Raw genomic sequence first — 21,893 nt, forward strand, 5'->3', positions numbered from 1 at the left:
AACCATGCTCATCGTTATCATATTTCTCAGCATTCTCCATTGCAGTTTTATTTTTAGAATTGTTTGTTGCAATATCTGAGTGATTAATTAATACATTAATTCATTTTTCTAAACTAATCCATTCTGTTACTGAAATGGTTGTTCCAGTTTAGATGGTTTTGGTCACGTGTCAAACTCATTCCACGGAGGGCCGAGTGTCTGCGGGTTTTCGCTCCACCCTTGTACTTGATTGATGAATTAAGGTCACTAATTAGTAAGGAACTCACCTGGTTGTCTAGCTCTTAATTGAAAGGAAAAACCAAAAACCCGCAGACACTCGGCCCTCCGTGGAAGGAGTTTGACACCCCTGGTTTAGGTAGTCTCATTCATTCATCTTTTTATCCCTGGCAGTCATTCTGAATGCAGATTGTGGGAATCCACTCTGGCTGGATTCCAATAGGAATTAAACATCACTGTGCAAGCCAGCATAATTTGACTTGATGTGCGTTTTGCTTTAGCTCAGGGCTGCCCAACCCTCTTCCTGGAGATTTACCGTCCTGTGGGTTGTCAGTCCAACCCTAATTTAACACACCTGATTCTACTTATTAGCTGCTCAACAAGACCTTAACTAGCTGAATCAGATATGCTAAATTAGGGTTGGACTGAAAACCTACAGGACAGTAGATCTCCAGGAAGAGGGTTGGGCAGCCCTGCTTTAGCTTATGCTGGTCACCAGTGTCCAAAACACAACGAAGGCTGGTCACCAGCGCAAACCCAATGAAGGCAGGTCTGCCAGCATAACCAGCTAGACCATGCTGGTCAGACCAGCTAGACCGTACTGTTCTGCCAGCATAACCAGCTAGACCAGGGTTCTTCAATTCCGGTCCTGTAGGGCCGAAACACTTCTGTTTTTTATTTCTACCTGGTAGTTAATTGCACTCACCTGGTGTCCCAGGTCTGAATTAGCCCCTGATTAGAAGGAGAGGATGAAAAACAGAGGTGTTTCGGCCCTCCAGGACCGGAATTGAAGAACCCTGAGCTAGACCATGCTGATGTACTAGCAAAACCAGTTAGACCATGCTGGTCAGACCAGCTTGACCAGCATCTGACCAGCACTGACCAGCATAGACCAGCATGGACCCACTTGAAATGTATGCTGGTCTATGCTGTCTTTTTCAGCAGGGTGTACGAGCATGTCAGAGAGAGACAGAGAGTGTGTGTGTATGACTGTGTGTGTGCGCACACAATTGCAGGTTTGTGTATGCATCTGTATGAATGTATCAGTGGAGGCTCCTCAGAGGAGGAATGGGAGGACCATCCTCCTCAGTGAATTTCATAAAAATAAAAATGGTAAAACATTAAAAAAGATATCCTTTTTAGATAAAACTATACAAATATATCCACGTCACCAAATAATTGATTAAAACACACATTTTGCAATTAAGGTCTACAGTAGCCTCAACAGCACTCTGTAGGGTAGCACCAAGTTATAGCCGGAGGACAGCTAGCTTCAGTCCTCCTCTTGGTACATTGACTTCAATACAAAACCTAGGAGGCTCTTGGTTCTCACCCCCTTCCATAGACTTACACAGTAATTATGACAACTTCCGGAGGACGTCCTCCAACCTATCAGAGCTCTTGCAGCATGAACTGACATGTTGTCCACCCAATCAAAGGATCAGAGAATGAATCTAGTCCTGAAAGCATAAGCTACAGCTAGCTAGCACTGCAGTGAATTAATGTGATGAGTATTTGAATCAAAGAGAGAAAAAGACAATAGTTGAACAGTTTTCAACAAATTAATTTCTTCAAAAATGAAGGAGAAGCAAGAGAGAGAGAGAGAGGGTGTCATTTTTTTTCATGATCAGTTTCACTTACTTAGCTAGCAAATGCAGCTGGCTAGTTTAGTTACTCAAACACCCGGCTCAAACAGAGGAATGCTATGTTAGCTAGCTGCCTATGACTATCCAACACAACACTGGAACTCTTCCAAGTCAAGGTATGCTTTTGGTTTTATTAATTTATTGCCACCGGGGCCCGCCGGTGTAACTGCTTACGGAATATACACTGTAAAGTTACTGCATGATTGTAGCGGGTTTACTAACGCATTAGTTCTATTAGCTATGTTGACTAGGACGTTACTTAAGCTAAAATGGGGACAACGATGTAAGCTGTGTGTAGCGGTTATGACATGATTTGGCTTGGAAAGGTTTTTTCGCTTGGTCACATAGCTGATGTGTTGTTCATTGAAGTCCACAAATGAAGGGAAAAGGTGAGAGGAGGAGAGTGCATAGAGGCGAGAAGGAATACAATGTGGCTGCTATGAAAGTGAACTGTTTATGCGTGATCAGGGGTGTATTCATTCCACTGATTCTGTTGAAAAACATTTCTTAAACGGAAGCAAACGAAACAGGGATAAAAATACCTGAATTTGTTCAATAGAAACTCTTGTTGGACTAATGATTACACCCTAGATAAGCTAGATGCATGCAAGAGTGTGCAAGGCGGTATTGAATGTGTCCCTGTCTGTCCATGTGTCATTGTCTGTCATCTCAAATATTTATCTCGACCTGTGTGCACCTATGTTGTAAACTTTAATTCATAGGCTAGGTTGCAGCAACCTCATCATGGGTATAGGGAAAATTTGAGTGTCATGTAGTAGCCTAAACCTATCGATGTTACATTGAACTGGGTAAATGGTATATGAATGCTCATGAAAAATAATATTGTCCTCCCTCATCATAAACGGCACTAACCGCCACTGGTATGTATGTACAGTGGGGAGAACAAGTATTTGATACACTGCAGATTTTGCAGGTTTTCCTACTTACAAAGCATGTAGAGGTCTGTAATTTTTATCATAGGTACACTTCAACTGTGAGAGACGGAATCTAAAACAAAAATCCAGAAAATCACATTGTATGAATTTTAAGTAATTCATTTGCATTTTATTGCATGACATAAGTATTTGATCACCTACCAACCAGTAAGAATTACGGCTCTCACAGACCTGTTAGTTTTTCTTTAAGAAGCCCTCATGTTCTCCACTCATTACCTGTATTAACTGCACCTGTTTGAACTTGTTACCTGTATAAAAGACACCTGTCCACACACTCAATCAAACAGACTCCAACCTCTCCACAATGGCCAAGAACAGAGAGCTGTGTAAGGACATCAGGGATAAAATTGTAGACCTGCACAAGGCTGGGATGGGTTACAGGACACTCGGCAAGCAGCTTGGTGAGAAGGCAACAACTGTTGGCGCAGTTATTAGAAAATTGAAGAAGTTCAAGATGACGGTCAATCACCCTCGGTCTGGGGCTCCATGCAAGATCTCACCTCATGGGGCATCAATGATCATGAGGAAGGTGAGGGATCAGCCCAGAACTACACGGCAGGACCTGGTCAATGACCTGAAGAGAGCTGGGACCACAGTCTCAAAGAAAACCATTAGTAACACACTACGCCGTCATGGATTAAAATCCTGCAGCGCACGCAAGGTCCCCCTGCTCAAGCCAGCGCATGTCCAGGCCCGTCTGAAGTTTGCCAATGACCATCTGGATGATCCAGAGGAGGAATGGGAGAAGGTAATGTGGTCTGATGAGACAAAAATAGAGCTTTTTGGTCTAAACTCCACTCGCCGTGTTTGGAGGAAGAAGAAGGATGAGTTCAACCCCAAGAACACCATACCAACCGTGAAGCATGGAGGTGGAAACGTAATTCTTTGGGGATGCTTTTCTGCAAAGGGGACAGGACGACTGCACCGTATTGAGGGGAGGATGGATGGGGCCATGTATCGCGAGATCTTGGCCAACAACCTCCTTCCCTCAGTAAGAGCATTGAAGATGGGTCGTGGCTGGGTCTTCCAGCATGACAACGACCCAAAACACACAGCCAGGGCAACTAAGCAGTGGCTCCGTAAGAAGCATCTCAAGGTCCTGGAGTGGCCTAGCCAGTCTCCAGACCTGAACCCAATAGAAAATCTTTGGAGGGAGCTGAAAGTCCGTATTGCCCAGCGACAGCCCCGAAACCTGAAGGATCTGGAGAAGGTCTGTATGAAGGAGTGGGCCAAAATCCCTGCTGCAGTGTGTGCAAACCTGGTCAAGACCTACAGGAAACGTATGATCTCTCTAATTGCAAACAAAGGTTTCTGTACCAAATATTAAGTTCTGCTTTTCTGATGTATCAAATACTTATGTCATGCAATAAAATGCAAATTAATTACTTAAAAATCATACAATGTGATTTTCTGGATTTTTGTTTTAGATTCCGTCTCTCACAGTTGAAGTGTACCTTACAGACCTCTACATGCTTTGTAAGTAGGAAAACCTGCAAAATCGGCAGTGTATCAAATACTTGTTCTCCCCACTGTATGTATGAATGAGAGAGAGAGAGAGAGAGAGAGAGAGAGAGAGAGAGAGAGAGAGAGAGAGAGAGAGAGAGAGAGAGAGAGAGAGAGAGGGTGTGTGCGTATGTGTGTGTGCAAATTCATGTGTGTATGACTGTGTGTGTGTGTGTGTGCGTGTGTGTGTGTGTGTGTGTGTGTGTGAGTGCATGCCGTGGGGAGGACACAGGGAGCAAGTGCACTACCTCACATACAGCGCATTCGGAAAGTATTCAGACCCTTTACTCAGTACTTTTGTTGAAGCACATTTGGCAGCGATTACAGCCTTGAATCTTCTTGGGTATGACGCTACAAGCTTGGCACACCGGTATTTGGGGAGTTTCTCCCATTCTTCTCTGCAGATCCTCTCAAGCTCTGTCAAGTTGGATGGGGAGCGTTGCTGAACAGCTATTTTCAGGTCTCTCCAGAGATGTTAGATCGGGTTCAAGTCCGGGCTCTGGACATTCAAAGACACTCCTGTGTTGTCTTGGCTGTGTGCTTAGAGTTGTTGTCCTGTTGGAAGGTGAACCTTCACCCCAGTCTGAGGTCCTGAGCGCTCTGGAGCAGGTTTTCATCAAGGATCTCTCTGTACTTTTCTCTGTTCATCTTTCTCTCGATCCTGACTAGTCTCCCAGTCCCTGACGCTGAAAAACATCCCCACAGCATGATGCTGCCACCACAATGCTTCACCGAATGGTGCCAGGTTTCCTCCAGACAAGACACTTGGCATTCAGGCCAAAGAGTTCAATCTTGGTTTCATCAGACCAGATAATCTTGTTTCTCATGGTCTGAGAGTCTTTAGGTGCATTTTGACAAACTCCAAGCGGGCTGTCATGTGCCTTTTACTGATGAGTGGCTTCCGTCTGGCCACTCTACCATAAAGGCCTGATTGGTGGAGTGCTGCAGAGATGGTTGTCCTTCTGGAAGGTTATCCCATCTCCACAGAAGAACTGGAACTCTGTCAGAGTGACCATCGGGTTCTTGGTCACCTCCCTGACCAAGGCCGTTCTCCCCCGATTGCTCAGTTTGGCCGGGCGGCCAGCTCTAGGAAGAGTCTTGGTGGTTCCAAACTTCTTCCATTTAAGAATGATGGAGGCCACTGTGTTTTTGGGGACCTTCAACGCTGCAGAACTTTTTTGGTACACTTCCCCAGATCTGTGCCTCGACACAATCCTGTCTCGGAGCTCTACGGACAATTCCTTCGACCTCATGGCTTGGTTTTTGCTCTGACATGCACTGTCAATTGTGGGACCTTATATAGATAGGTGTGTGCCTTTCCAAATCATGTCCAATCAATTAAATTGACCACAGGTGTAGAAACATCTCAAGGATGATCAATGGAAACAGGATGCACCTGAGCACAATTTCGAGTCTCATAGCAAAGGGTCTGTAAATATGTAAATAAGGTATTTCTGTTTCTTATTTTTATAAATTTGCAAACATTTCAAAAAAACTGTTTTCGCTTTGTCATTATGGGGTAGATAAAAAAAATGCATTTAATCAATTTTAGAATAAGGCTGTAATGTAACAAAATGTGGAAAATGTAAAGGGCTCTGAATACTTTCCGAATGCACTGTATAGACACCCCCGGCCCCTAGCCTACCTGCAGCAGCATCCAAACACAGCCCCAAGCTGTCCCTGACCAAGACAGCTAGCACACCCTGTCAAACATACACTCCCACGGGGAAACGCTGAACTCCTCAGAATCTTTAAAATTTGTTTTGCTCAACACCTTTTCCCCAGGAGTGTCCTTAATTAAGAAATGAAAATAATTAGTAGTGTGTCTACTGTACTGTCTTTTCCAGACGCAGGTCTTATACTGTGTGTTTCAGAGATAGTAACAAAGACTCAGCAGAGTGTCTTCCAACTAACACAAACTGTGAAATACCTATCAAAAATGCAGAATGTCATGCTTATAGGACTTACAGACTTGGAGGAGTCCTTATCAACCTTGGCCTCTGTCTCCCATAGGTGATGGCCATCTACAGAAGGGAGAGTAGAAAAGAGTGAGGGTGAGCATGTGAAAAAATTATATGTGAGAAATGTACCAGTATTGAGATTTGTACAAATTAATAACTACCGAAAATAGCTATACTAATTCATGTCAATGTTGACATCATAAGCCATGATGTTGTGAATGGTTTTATTATTAGCTCTGTCTGACATCAGTGATCTATTAAACAGCTCCAACCGAACCAAGGCTATCACCAACATCAGTTGAGTTTGCCGATGAGCTCATATCCTCAGTCTCAGTCTTGGTTAACCCACTTGGGCTGAGGGGGCCGAGCCACAGGCCATACCAAAGGGATCTGTGACGTCTTTGGTCAATGAGAGACACCCTGAATTCATTCCTTTGTGGAATCCCAAACTGCATGACCAATTGTGACTCGTGGGCTTGTTAATGAGGTTATAAAATGGGGATTCCGATAACCAATGGGCTGTGAATGACTGGAAAGTGAAGCCTTGGCATTGAGTCTCTCTCCCCAACCCACCGTCGGTCTTTTCAAATAGCTCATATTCAAATATCGGTGCTTTTGTCATGCTCATTAAAGTATTATTAAATGTTTTATTTGTTTTATATTCTGTTAATGAAACTTCTTTTAACTTTCAACTTGTAACAAACAGGCTTTCCCATCAGGCAATAAAATAGGGCATCACAGCTGTTGGAAACATGGGTCCTAAAAAATGTCCTATTTTGCTACTCTTCTATGAGACATCAACAAAAAGTCATTCAATTTTGTGCAGATGAGGGATATACATTTTAAAATATAGTATACATCTAATCAATTTTTTTCTATCATGATGGAACGATCCACAACCCTATATCCTAGACACCCACCTGAGCGACCCATACACGGAAGAGAAGTCCCCATCTGTTTTATGGACCTGCTGTGAGTTGCCTATATGCAGCCAAAACAGAAAGATAAATGCGGTCAGAGACCTACTGGAGCAGCACCGCCCCCTCAAGATTCTGAGCCTGCCTGGCAGGGTTGGTCTTACAAAGCCAGAGCCCCCTGATGGGAGAGCATAATATACAAGGAAATTCTCAAAGCTGCTAATGAGAACCTTGACGACCTTGTACCTAGCCGGTGGGGATTCCGGTGGGGTACCCCCACCCAGGTAGTGGCAGTTCTGGCAACACTGGCTGCAGTAACCCATGGGGAGTGGGTCACACTCTGACAATCAGAGAGGGGGCTTATTATTGTGGCCCAGGTGGCACAAAATAATCAAAGGTCTGACTGCACGGAGATGCTTGGGAAAAATGGTTACAACGGGGGACCAGAGTGTTTGTGTCTTAGGTGAAGAGGGTGGATCTGATCTCCATCACCTAGGACTTGACATAGATTAAATAGATTAATCAAATCTTACATTGTTGTCAATTTTTGCTCAATCTTGCATGCTTTCTCAAACAGCTGTAACTGTATATGCATTCGTAAATCAGGTCCTTTCTTGAGTTGGGCTCTGGGATGTAACAACCGTTGAGCATCTGATCTTATGGTTGATTGTGGAGGAAAGGGGTTGAGTGTGTTAGAGTATGTGCGTGTGTGTTTATCCCACATCTGTTGGAAGGGGGTAAGGATGTTTGGGAGAATATAGGATGAACCACAATAATTGTTTGCTAAAATAATAATTGCTTGTCAAAAATGTAATGAAATACAATGGCAATCCGGGTTATAGGTTAAAATCCTACGCATGAACTGCCAACATTATTACGCATATTAATTGATAATGATGGAAAATAAGATATGCAAGATATTTGAATAGATATATATTTTTAAATAGCTATATTTATATATTGAGGTGAGAGCATTGGAAATGCTTTTGGCGGTTGACCTGCTTCTGTTTTGTGGGTGGCACTGTGTGCTGTTTTCGATGGATGGGTCCTGGCCTCTCGGGGGGCCTAGGGATCCGGGGGGACGGGGGTGGTATGCCGATCACTGGGATGACGGCCCAACTTGGGATGGGGAGGGGCTTTAGCGGGGGAATTAATGGAGAACAATTGGAGGATTACTTAGTAGCAATTCAAATATCATGGTACAGCTATATGGACACTCAATCACTATGGTATTTTTTATTGGTAAATTTACAAACATATATAATGATAAATAGATCTGAAACTTGTATCTCATTATGGTATGTGGTGAAATAAGTATAGCCAGTTATAATTGTAATGGCTTAGCAGATAATAACAAAAGAATAACAATATTTACATGGCTCAAAGAGAAGGAATATAGTATCTATTGTTTACAGGAAACTCATTCAACAATTCTAGATGAAGATGTGTGGAAAAAGGAATGGGGGGGGGTGAAATGTACTTCTCCCATGGAAAGTAATAAAGGTAAATATATATTTTTTAAGGATATGTATATGTGTATGTACAGTTGAAGTCGGAAGTTTACATACACTTAGGTGTCATTACAACATTGTTTTTCAACCACTCCACAAAAGTCTTGTTATAAAACTATAGTTTTGGCCAGTCGGTTAGGACATCTACTTTGTGCATGACACAAATAATTTTTCCAACAATTGTTTACAGACAGATTATTTCACTTATAATTCACTGTATCACAATTCCAGTGGGTCAGAAGTTTACATACACTAAGTTGACTGTGCCTTTAAACAGCTTGGAAAATTCCAGAAAATGATGTCATGGCTTTAGAAGCTTCTGATAGGCTAATTGACATCATTCGAGTCTGTGTGATTGCTTTATGCCTCTCTCCCATGTCAATATGCTTTGCCTATTGCTGTTCCAGTTAGTTCTTATTATACAATTTCATTGTAGAGCCCCAAGTCCCTCTCAAACTGCCTCAAATAGCTCCTTTGTTCCACCCCCCATACACGCGGAGACCGGCTCAATCGGTGCCTCCAGTGATGCTATCTCTTTCATTGTTACCCAACGCTTAGGTTTACCTCCACTGTACTCATATCCTTCCATATCCTTGTCTGTACATAATGCCCTGAATCTATTCTACAACACCCGGAAATCTGCCCCCTTTATTCTCTGTACCCAACGCACTAGAAGACCAGTTCTTAAAGCCTTTAGGCGTACCCTAATTCTAGTCCTCCTCTGTTCCTCTGGTGATGTAGAGGTTAACCAATGCCCTGCAGCCCCCAGTATCACTCCTACTCCCCAGGAGCTATCATTTGTTGACTTCTGTAACCGTAAAAGCATTGTTTTTTTGCATGTTAACATCAGAAGCCTCCTCCCTAAGTTTGAGTTATTCACTGCGTCAGCGCACTCCGCCAACCCTGATGTTCTAGCAGTGTCTGAATCCTGTCTTAGGAAGGCCACCAAAAATTCAGAAATGTCCATCCCCAACTACAACATTTTCCGTCTAGATAGAACTGCCAAAGGGGGTGGAGATGCAATCTACTGTAGAGATCTATCATACCTGGATAGTATGAGCTCTATCATACTATCCAGGTCTGTGCCCAAACAGTTTGAGCTCCTACTTCTAAAAATCCACCTTTCCAGAAATAAGTCTCTCACTGTTGCCGCTTGCTACAGACCCCCCTCAGCCCCCAGCTGTGCCCTGGACACCATATGTGAATTGATTGCCCCCCATCTATCCTCAGAGTTCGTACTGCTTGGTGACCTAAACTGGGATATGCTTAACACCCCGGCCATCCTACAATCCAAACTAGATGCTTTCCACCTGGCTACCACTACCCCGGCCACCAGCTCTGCACCCTCCGCTGCAACTTGCCCATGCCACCCCCCACGCTTCTCCTTCACACAAATTCAGACAGCTGATGTTCTGACAGAGCTGCAAAATCTAGACCCCTACAAATCATCTGGGCTAGACAATATGGACCCTTTCTTTCTAAAATTAGCCGCCGAAATTGTCGCAACCCCAATTACTAGCCTTGGTTTCTCAAATGACTACCTCGCCTGGTTCACCAACTACTTCTCAGATAGAGTTCAATGTGTCAAATCGGAGGGCCTATTGTCTGGACCTATGGCAGTCTCTATGGGGGTGCCACAGGGTTCAATTCTTGGGCCGACTCTTTTCTCTGTGTATATCAATGATGTCGCTCTTGCTGCTGGTGATTCTCAGATCCACCTCTACACAGACGACACCATTTTGTATACATCTGGCCCTTCATTGGACACTATGTTAACAAACCTCCAAACGAGCTTCAATGCTATACAACACTCCTTCCGTAGCCTCCAACTGCTCTTAAACACAAGTAAAACTAAATGCATGATCTTCAATCGAACGCTGCTGGCACCCGCCCACCCGACTAGAATCACTACTCTCGACAGGTCTGACCTAGAGTATGTGGACAACTACAAATACCTAGGTGTCTGGTTAGATTGTACACTCTCCTTCCAGACTCACATTAAGCATCTCCAATCCAAAGTTAAATCTAGAATCGGCTTCCAGCTGGACAGTGTTTCCTCCGACACATTGGTGTGACTGGCTTCCGGGTTAAGCGAGCAGTGTGTCAAGAAGCAGTGCGGCTTGGCAGGGTCATGTTTCGGAGGAGCATGGCTCTCGACCTTTGCCTCTCCTGAGTCCGTAGGGGAGTTGTAGCGATGGGACAAGACTGTAACTACCAATTGGATATCACGAAATTGGGGAGAAAAAGGGGTAAAAGTAAAAAATGATTTGAAACAGGTTCTATATGCTAGATTTACAGTTATTTGGCAACTTTTGTAGAACGTCTTAGAAATCCAAACATATATGGGCTGCATGGCGTGACTATTGGATATTGATGATTTGAGAAAGTGTCACGTCTCCTCCCGTTGCTCCCCTCCGGCGCTCTGATTCGCCGGTCTACTGAGCCACCGGTCTGAGCGCACCACCTCGGCAACACCTGAATTGAAACCCAACGCACCCTAATCACCTCCAGCGCACCTGCACCTCATCATCTCATCACCACCCTTATTTAGCCCTGGACTGTTCTGTATTGTGTTGTGTGTGATTGTTAAGCGTCATGTCGTTTACTCTGTCTTTCGCATTATTAAGTAAACCTTGACCTTGTTAATTCCTGCATCTGTGTCCTGCCTCTCGTATATCAGTACTCGTCACAGAAAGTAGCAAAAAAACTTGCACTCTTTTCCTTGCCTCGGCTGCACAGCTGTTCTCTCATCAAGTGATCATATTTTCACCCATCAGACTATTCTCAATTTAATCTTGTCTTTATTAATATGTCAAATTTGTTTCGATTTAGAATGGCCCATTATCAAATGGGCATGAACAGGGGCAGGGGGAAAAAATACGTAATCTGCATGCACTCCAATAGTGAATGGAGGCCGAGCACTTTCCTGCCGATCCATTATGTACTGGAGAATGTGCTTACTATGAGCAGCTGATAAATAAATATAAAAAACTTATTTCACTTCACACATCAACCATTGTTTGAGTAGCATGCTCTCGCTGCCCGACAGGTGATATTCCGCCCACACTCTGTATGGCATGGGCTCTCCAACCTTGTTCCTGCAGCTACCCAGTCCTTAATTTGGGAAACCAAGTGAAATCTGTTCGGAAACATCGATAGTAACATATTTCACTACACTGTTGACTTACCGTCTGCGCACTCGAGAAAGGAATAAAGGAGAGAGAGCAGGTCATGGAAACGCATGGTGGTGAGATATTCTGTAGCTAAAGGTAATATGTCACCCCATTATTTATGAAAATATACAAAATTACTAGGCTATTAAAAACAAATACAAATTCACTAACTCTAAGCCGCCCTGCACAATCAATGAACCAACAGCAAAGAGAGATTAATGGCACCGGAGGAGATGGCTGCCGTTTTACAGGCTCCTAACCAATTGTGCTATTTTGTTTGTTTTTTCGCGTTGTTTGTAACTTATTTTGTACATAATGTTTCTGCAACCGTCTCTTATGACTGAAAAGAGCTTCTGGATATCAGAACAGTGATTACTAACCTCGAACTGGACGAAGATTTTTTCTTTAACGAGTCGGACACAAAGGATTTACTGCTGATACCAGACCAGGCCCAAATCTCCGTCATTCGCATGAAGAAGAGACGCTGATACAGGGGACGCAGGTCCGGGTGCCTTGTGAGAATTAGTCGGCGAGTGGATAACCCGCCTCTAACATCCGTGCTATTGGCCAACGTGCAATCATTGGAGAATAAACTGGATGAGCTCCATTCAAGAATATCCTACCAATGGGACAACTGTAATATCTTATGTTTCACCGAGTCGTGGCATAACGACGACATGTATAATATTCAGTTGGCTGGGTTTTCCGTGCATCGGCAAGACAGAACAGCGACCTCTGGTAAGGTGAGGGGTGTGGTGTGTGTCTATTTGTCAAAAACAGCTGGTGCGCGATGTCTAATATTAAGAAAGTCTCAAGGTTTTGCTTGCCTGAAGTAGAGCATTTAATGATAAGCTGTAGACCACACCATCTACCTGTAGACCACACTATCTGTCTATTTACCACCACAAACCGATGTTGGCACTAAGAGCGCACTCAACGAGCTGTATAAGGCCATAAGCAAACAAGAAAATGCTCATCCAGAACCGCCGCACCTAGTGGCCGGGAACTTTAATGCAGGGAAACTTAAATCCGTTTTCCCTCATTTCTACCAGCATGTCACATGTGCAACCAGAGGAAAATAAACTCTAGACCACCTTTACTCCACACACAGAGACGCGTACAAAGCTCTCCCTCACCCTCCATTTGGCAAATCTGAACATAATTCTATCCTCCTGATTCCTACAAGTACCAGTGACTCGCTCAATACGGAAGTGGTCAGATGATGCATATGCTAAGCTACAGGACTGTTTTGCTAGCACAGACTAGAATATGTTCTGGGATTCATCCGATGGCATTGAGGAGTATACCACATCAGTCACCGGCTTCATCAATAAGTGCATCGATGACGTCGTCCCCACAGTGACCGTACGTACATACCCCAACCAGAAGCAATGGATTACAGGCAACATCCAGACTGAGCTATAGGGTAGAGCTGTTGCTTCAAGGAGCGGGACTCTAACCCGGACGCTTACAAGAAATCCCGCTATGCCCTCCGACGAAGCATCAAACAGGCAAAGCGTCAATACAGGACTAAGATTGAATCCTACTACACCGGCTCCGATGCGCATCGGATGTGGCAGGGCTTGCAAACTATTACGGACTACAAAGGGAAGCCCAGCCGCAAGCTGCCCAGTGACACAAGCCTATCAGACAAGCTAAATTACATCTATGCGCGCTTCGAGGCAAGCAACACTGAAGCATGAATGAGAGCACAAGCTGTTCCGGACGACTGTGTGATCACGCTCTCCGTAGCCGATGTGAGCAAGACGTTTAAACAGGTCAACATTCACAAGGCCGCAGGGCCAGAAGGATTACCAGGAAGTGTACTCAGAGTATGCGCTGACCAACTGGCAAGTGTCTTCACTGACATTTTCAACAGGTCCCTGACCGAGTCTATAATACCTACATGTTTCAAGTAGACCACCATAGTCTCTGTGCCCCAAAACACCAAGGTAACCTGCCTAAATGGCTACCGACCCGTAGCACTCACGTCTGTAGCCATGAAGTGCTTTGAAAGGCTGGTCATGGCTCACATCAACAGCATCATCCCAGAAACCCTAGACCCACTCCAATTTGCAAACCGCCCAGACAGATCCACAGATGACGCAATCTCTATTGCACTCCACACTGCCCTTTTCCACCAGGACAAAAGGAACACCTACGTGAGAATGCTTTTAATTGACTATAGCTCAGTGTTCAACACCATAGTGCCCTCAAAGCTCATCACTAAGCTAAGGACCCTAGGACTAAACACCTCCCTCTGCAACTGAATCCTGGACTTCCTGACAGGCCGCCCCCAGGTGGTAACGGTAGGCAACAACACATCTGCCACGCTGATCCTCAACACGGGGGCCCCTCAGGGGTGCGTGCTTAGTCCCCTTCTGTACTCCCTGTTCATCCATGACTGCATGGCCAAGCACGACTCCAACACCATTGTTAAGTTTGCCGACGACACAACGGTGGTAGGCCTGATCACCGACAACAATGAGACAGCCTATAGGGAGGAGGTCAGAGACCTGGCAGTGTGGTGCCAGGACAACAACCTCTCCCTCAATGTGATCAATTCAAAGGAGAAGATTGTGGCCTACAGGAAAAGGAGGTCCGAGCATGCCCCCATTCTCATCGACGGGGCTGTAGTGGAGCAGGTTGAGAGCTTCAAGTTCCTTGGTGTCCACATCACCAACAAACTATCATGGTCCAAAAACACCAAGACAGTCGTGAAGAGGGCACGACAACGCCTATTCCCCCTCAGGAGACTTAAAAGACTTGGCATGGGCCCTTAGATCCTCACAAAATCTACAGCTACACCATCGAGAGCATCCTGACTGGTTGCATCACCGCCTGGTATGGCAACTGCTCGGCCTCCAACCGCAAGGCGCTACAGAGGGTAGTGTGTATGGCCCAGTACATCACTGGGGCCAAGCTTCCTGCCATCCAAGACCTCTATACCAGGCGGTGTCAGAGGAAGGCCCTAAAAGTTGCCAAAGACTCCAGCCACTGTAGTCATAGACTGTTCTCTATGCTACCGCACGGCAAGAGGTACCAGAGCGCCAAGTCTAGGTCCAAAAGGCTTCTTAACAGCTTCTACCCCCAAGCCATAAGATTACTGAACATCTAATCAAATGGATACCCAGACTATTTGCATTGACCCCCCCCTTTTTTTTTTACGTTGCTGCTTCTCGCTGTTCATAATCTATGCATAGTCACTGTACATATTACCTCAATTACCTCGACTAACCTGTACTCCCGCACATTGACTCGGTACCGGTACCCCCTGTATATAGCCTCGATATTGTTATTTTACTGTTACTCTTTTTTTTTTTTTTTACTTTAGTTTATTTAGTAAATATTTTCATAACTCTTATTTTTCTTAAAACTGCATTGTTGGTTAAGGGCTTGTAATTAAGCATTTCATGGTAAGGTCTACACCTGTTGTATTCGGAGCATGTGACAAATACAATTTGATTTGATTTGATCGCCTAAGGCTATACGTTCTTACCCAGACTCATGGATAGACATTTTGGAGTGTAGCATAAGGTAACAAGTCCATCCAATATGCATAATAATATAGTCCACATTCAAAGGCTAGACCAATGATGTACCAAAGACATCTTAAATCAGTTTTGTTTTATGTTTTTCTGCCATGTGTAATATGCAGTAGGCTATGTATTGTATAACGGCACAATCATATTTTAAATTCAGGAAAAAAATTTTTGGGGGGGACTTGGCTCATGACCAAATATATGTGGACACCTGCTCGTCTAACATCTCATTCCAAAATCATGGGCATTAATATGGAGTTGGTCCTCTCTTTGCTGCTATAACATCCTCCAATCTTCTGGGAAGGCTTTCCACTAGATGTTGGGAACATTGCATGGCATTGTGCATGGTGATCTTAGGCTTGTGTGTGGTTGCTCAGCCATGGAACCCCATTTAATGGTGCTCCCGACTAACAGTTATTGTGTTGACGTTGCTTCCAGAGGCAGTTTGGAACTCGGTAGTGAGTGTTGCAACAGACGACTGACGATTTTTACGCGCTACGAGCTTCAGCACTAGGCGGTCCCGTTCTGTGAGCTTGTGCGGCCTACCACTTCGCGGCTGAGCAGTTGTTGCTCCTAGACGTTCCCACTTCACAATAACAGCACTTACAGTTGACCTGGGCAGCTCTAACAGGGCAGAAATGTTACAAACTGACTTGTTGGAAAGGTGGCATCCTATGATGGTGCCACATTGAAAGTCACTGAGCTCTTCAGTAAGGCCATTCTACTGCCAATGTTTGTCTATGGAGATTGAATGGCTGTGTGCTTGAAGCCTGTGTTTCAGACATAAGGAAGTGGATGGCTGAAAACTTTTTACTTTTAAACTCGGACAAAACAGAGATGCTTGTTCTAGGTCCCAAGAAACAAAGAGATCTTCTGTTAAATCTGACAATTCATCTAGATGGTTGTAAAGTCGTCTCAAATAAAACTGTGAAGGACCTCGGTGTTACTCTTGACCCTGATCTCTCTTTTGACGAACATATCAAGACTGTTTCAAGGACAGCTTTTTTCCATCTACGTAACATTGCAAAAATCAGAAATTTTCTGTCCAAAAATGATGCAGAAAAATTAATCCATGCATTTGTTACTTCTAGGTTAGACTACTGCAATGCTCTATTTTCCGGCTACCCGGATAAAGCACTAAATAAACTTCAGTTAGTGCTAAATACGGCTGCTAGAATCCTGACTAGAACCAAGAAATTTGATCATATTACTCCAGTGCTAGCTTCCCTACACTGGCTTCCTGTTAAGGCAAGGGCTGATTTCAAGGTTTTACTGTTAACCTATAAAGCGTTACATGGGCTTGCTCCTACCTATCTTTCCGAGTTGGTCCTGCCGTACATACCAATACGTACGCTACGGTCACAAGACGCAGGCCTCCTAATTGTCCCTAGAATTTCTAAGCAAACAGCGGGAGGCAGGGCTTTCTCCTATAGATCTCCATTTTTATGGAACAGTTTGCCTACCCATGTGAGAGACGCAGACTCGGTCTCAACCTTTAAGTCTTTACTGAAGACTTATCTCTTCAGTAGGTCATATGATTGAGTGTAGTCTGGCCCAGGAGTGTGAAGGTGAACGGAAAGGCTGGAGCAACGAACAGCCCTTGCTGTCTCTGCCGGGCCGGTTCCCCTCTCCACTGGGGTTCTCTGCCTCTAACCCTGTTGCAGGGGCTGAGTCACTGACTTGCTGGTGCTCTTTCATGCCGTCCCTGGGAGGGGTGCGTCACTTGAGTGGGTTGAGTTACTGACGTGATCTTCCTGTCTGGGTTGGCGCCCCCCCTTGGTTTGTGCTGTGGTGGAGACCTCTGTGGGCTATACTCGGCCTTGTCTCAGGATTGTAAGTTGGTGGTTGGGGATATCCCTCTAGTGGTGCGGGGGCTGTGCTTTGGCGGAGTGGGTGGGGGTTATATCCTTCCTGTTTGGCCCTGTCCGGGGTTTCTTCGGATGGGGCCACAGTGTCTCCGGACCGCTCCTGTCTCAGCCTCCAGTATTTATGCTGCAGTAGTTTATGTGTCGGGGGGCTGGGGTTAGTTGGTTATACCTGGAGTACTTCTCCTGTCTTATCCAGTGTCCTGTGTGAATTTAAGTATGCTCTCTCTAATTCTCTCGTTCTCTCTTTCTCTCTGAGAACCTGAGCCCTAGGACCATACGTCAGGACTACCGGGCATGATGACACCTTGCTGTCCCCAGTCCGCCTGGCCTTGCTGCTATTCCAGTTTCAACTGTTCTGCCTGCGGCTACGAAACCCCTACCTGTCCCAGACCTGCTGTTTTCAACTCTTTAATGATCGGCTATGAAAAGCCAACTGAGAGACCTGAGCCCTAGGACCATACGTCGGGACTACCGGCCGTGGTGACTCCTTGCTGTCCCCAGTCCGCCTGGCCTTGCTGCTATTCCAGTTTCAACTGTTCTGCCTGCGGTTATGGAACCCCTACCTGTCCCAGACCTGCTGTTTTCAACTCTTAATGATCGGCTATGAAAAGCCAACTGAGATTTATTCCTGATTATTATTTGACCATGCTTGTCACTTATGAACATTTTTGAACATCTTGGCATGGTTCTGTTATAATCTCCACCCGGCACAGCCAGAAGAGGACTGGCCACCCCTCATAGCCTGGTTCCTCTCTAGGTTTCTTCCTAGGCTTTCGCCTTTCTAGGGAGTTTTTCCTAGCCACCGTGCTTCTACACCTGCATTACTAGCTGTTTGGGGTTTTAGGCTGGGTTTCTGTACAGCACTTCGAGATATTAGCTGATGTAAGAAGGGCTATATAAAATAAAATTGATTGAAAATTGATTGATTGTGCTCGATTTTATACACCTGTCAGCAACGGGTGTGGATGAAACAGCCAAATCCACTAATTTGAAGGGATATCCACATACTTTTGTATATATAGTGTATGTGTATTGGTGTTTTGAATTAACCTCTTAAGGATCGGACCCTTTTTTTCAATTTTCGCCTAAAATGATATACCCAAATCTAACTGCCTGTAGCTCAGGACCTGAAGCAAGGATATGCATATTCTTGATACCATTTGAAAGGAAACACTTTGAAGGTTGTGGAAATGTGAAATGAATGTACCAACTGTAGCTCAGTTGGTAGAGCATGGCGCTTGCAACGCCAGGGTTGTGGGTTCGATTCCCACGGGGGGCCAGTATGAAAAATGTATGCACTCACTAACTGTAAGTCGCTCTGGATAAGAGCGTCTGCTAAAATGACTAAAATTTAAATATAACACATTAGATCTAGTAAAAGATAATATAAACAAAAAAACATGCGTTTTCTATTTATTTTTTTGTTCCATCATCTTTGAAATGCTGGACTATTTTGTATCAAGTCTGCCCAAATGTGCCGAATTGGTCAATTGATACTTTTTCAAGAACATAACTATAGAGAATATGCAAAAAGGATATGGTAATACAAAATGTAAATAAGTTTACACACTCCCAGAAATGTCATACATGATGGATCATTCGCTTAACACTAACTTTCACACATCTAGATGGCCGGGTGGGGTGGGTGTGGAGCCAGAGACAGCAGGGGTTCAAACTGTAGAACACAGTTCCTACATTTGAATATAAAAATGGATTTTATAAAACAAAACTATGCTACATTTTATCTCTGGGACCCTTAGGATGACAAATCAGAGCAAGATTACTTAATGTAAGTACATTATTTACCTTCAGAGGTGAATGTATCAAACCAGTTGCCGTGATACGTTTTGTTGTTGTTGTGCACTCTCCTCAAACAATAACATGGTATTTTGTCACTGTAATAGCTAATGTAAATTGGACAGTGCAGTTAGATTAACATGAGTTCAAGCTTTCTGCCCATATTAAGACATGTCTATGTCCTGGAAAGTTGCTGTTACTTACAACAGACATGCTAATCACATTAGCGCACGTTAGCTCAACCATCCCGTATACGGGACACCGATCGCGTACAGGTTAATTCCCCTTAAACACATTTCATATACTTCAACGCTAATTTTCTAATTGTCTTCAAACATATCATTTCAAGACAATTCTAGAAAAAAAATTATGAATAAACAGCAGCAGTAAGTGCTTTTCAAGCAGTACATTTCCCTTACAAAACAATCATCAAAAGAATGATAGACGTCCATTTCGCGCTGTCCATTTCGTTGTATTAGGCTTTGAAACAACATCCATAACAACCATGTTTTACACTGTTTCAACCTGCTGTTGAACTTCTTTCTTCAAATTGATCATCACAGTGAGGTGAGTTTGAAAAGTACTATAGGTCTACTGTTTTGATGATAAGTGTTTGATGTGATTTTCGATGGCATTTGCATTGATGTCAGAGTGGTTAGAGGGACAATAGAGCCCTGAGTACCAGGCCATTAGGACCTGATGTTAGCTAGTTGGGGACTACCAAAGCAAATCCAGAGTGCATAACAGGAGATTACCATGACTCATCGGTCACGTGGAGTTTTACTGCGGTCATGACTCTTGACTGCCGGTGTGGCAGTAATATGGTCACTGCAACAGCCCTAGTCTCCACGGAGCTATGTAAATCAGCTTTTAGTTTTAATGCACCTTATTGCTGGAACACAATTCAAAATACGTTTCATCTTGATGTTCTGGTGCCTTTCTGGCAATTTAAATAATTGATTGGGGAATGTAACTGTTTTTCTGGTTGATATGTGACGTTTTATTTGTGCTTCCCATAACTGTGTTTTTGTATATATATATATATATATATATATATATACACAGTGAGGGAAAAAAAGTATTTGATCCCTTGCTGATTTTGTACGTTGGCCCACTGACAAAGACATGATCAGTCTATAATTTTAATGGTAGGTTTATTTGAACAGTGAGAGACAGAATAACAACAAAAAAATCCAGAAAACCAAATGTCAAAAATGTTATAAATTGATTTGCATTTTAATGAGGGAAATAAGTATTTGACCCCTTTGCAAAACATGACTTAGTACTTGGTGGCAAAACCCTTGTTGGCAATCACAGAGGTCAGACGTTTCTTGTAGTTGGCCACCAGGTTTGCACACATCTCAGGAGGGATTTTGTCCCACTCCTCTTTGCAGATCTTCTCCAAGTCATTAAGGTTTCGAGGCTGACGTTTGGCAATTCAAAACTTCAGCTCTCTCCACATATTTTCTATGGGATTAAGGTCTGGAGACTGGCTAGGCCACTCCAGGACCTTAATGTGCTTCTTCTTGAGCCTCTCCTTTGTTGCCTTGGCCGTGTGTTTTGGGTCATTGTCATGCTGGAATACCCATATACGACCCATTTTCAATGCCCTGGCTGAGGGAAGGAGGTTCTCACCCAAGATTTGACGGTACATGGCCCCGTCCATCGTCCCTTTGATGCGGAGAAGTTGTCCTGTCCCCTTAGCAGAAAAACACCCCCAAAGCATAATGTTTCCACCTCCATGTTTGACGGTGGGGATGGTGTTCTTGGGGTCATAGGCAGCATTCCTCCTCCTCCAAACACGGCGAGTTGAGTTGATGCCAAAGAGCTCGATTTTGGTCTCATCTGACCACAACACTTTCACCCAGTTCTCCTCTGAATCATTCAGATGTTCATTGGCAAACTTCAGACGGCCCTGTATATGTGCTTTCTTGAGCAGGGGGACCTTGCGGGCGCTACAGGATTTCAGTCCTTCACGGCATAGTGTGTTACCAATTGTTTTCTTGGTGACTATGGTCCCAGATGCCTTGAGATCATTGACAATATCCTCCCATGTAGTTCTGGGCTGATTCCTCACCGTTCTCATGATAATTGCAACTCCACAAGGTGAGATCTTGCATGGAGCCCCAGGCCGAGGGAGATTGACAGTTCTTTTGTGTTTCTTCCATTTGCGAATAATCGCACCAACTGTTGTCACCTTCTCACCAAGCTGCTTGGCGATGGTCTTGTAGCCCATTCCAGCCTTGTGTAGGTCGACAATCTTGTCCCTGACATCCTTGGAGAGCTCTTTGGTCTTGGCCATGGTGGAGAGTTTGGAATCTGATTGATTGATTGCTTCTGTGGACAGGTGTCTTTTATACAGGTAACAAACTGAGATTAGGAGCACTCCCTTTAAGAGTGTGCTCCTAATCTCAGCTCGTTACCTGTATAAAAGACACCTGGGAGCCAGAAATCTTTCTGATTGAGAGGGGGTCAAATACTTATTTCCCTCATTAAAATGCAAATCAATTTATAACATATTTTTCTTGTTATTCTGTCTCTCACTGTTCAAATAAACCTACCATTAAAATTATAGACTGATCATTTCTTTGTCAGTGGGCAAACATACAAAATCAGCAGGGGATCAAATACTTTTTTCCCTCACTGTATATACAGTGCATTTGGAAAGTATTCAGACCCCTTCCCCTTTTCCACATTTTGTTACGTTACAGCCTTATTCTAAAATGGATTAAAGAAAACATTTTCCTAATCAGTCTACACACAATACCCCATAATGACTAAGCGAAAAAAAAAAAAATTATGT

At 44.0% G+C, this 21,893-nt stretch overlaps 1 protein-coding gene across 1 annotated transcript in view; it reads right to left on the minus strand.

The window, feature by feature from the left end:
- LOC121586267 (nuclear factor of activated T-cells, cytoplasmic 1-like) overlaps positions 1–21,893 on the minus strand; it is a 72,242-nt gene that overhangs the window by 26,583 nt on the left and 23,766 nt on the right. The window contains exon 7 of the mRNA XM_041902835.1: positions 6,290–6,345. Coding sequence (XP_041758769.1) covers positions 6,290–6,345 — 56 coding nt within the window. The remainder of the gene's footprint in view (positions 1–6,289; positions 6,346–21,893) is intronic.

Source organism: Coregonus clupeaformis, chromosome 17 (genome assembly GCF_020615455.1).
Source record: "Coregonus clupeaformis isolate EN_2021a chromosome 17, ASM2061545v1, whole genome shotgun sequence".
Taxonomy (NCBI): Eukaryota; Metazoa; Chordata; class Actinopteri; order Salmoniformes; family Salmonidae; genus Coregonus; species Coregonus clupeaformis.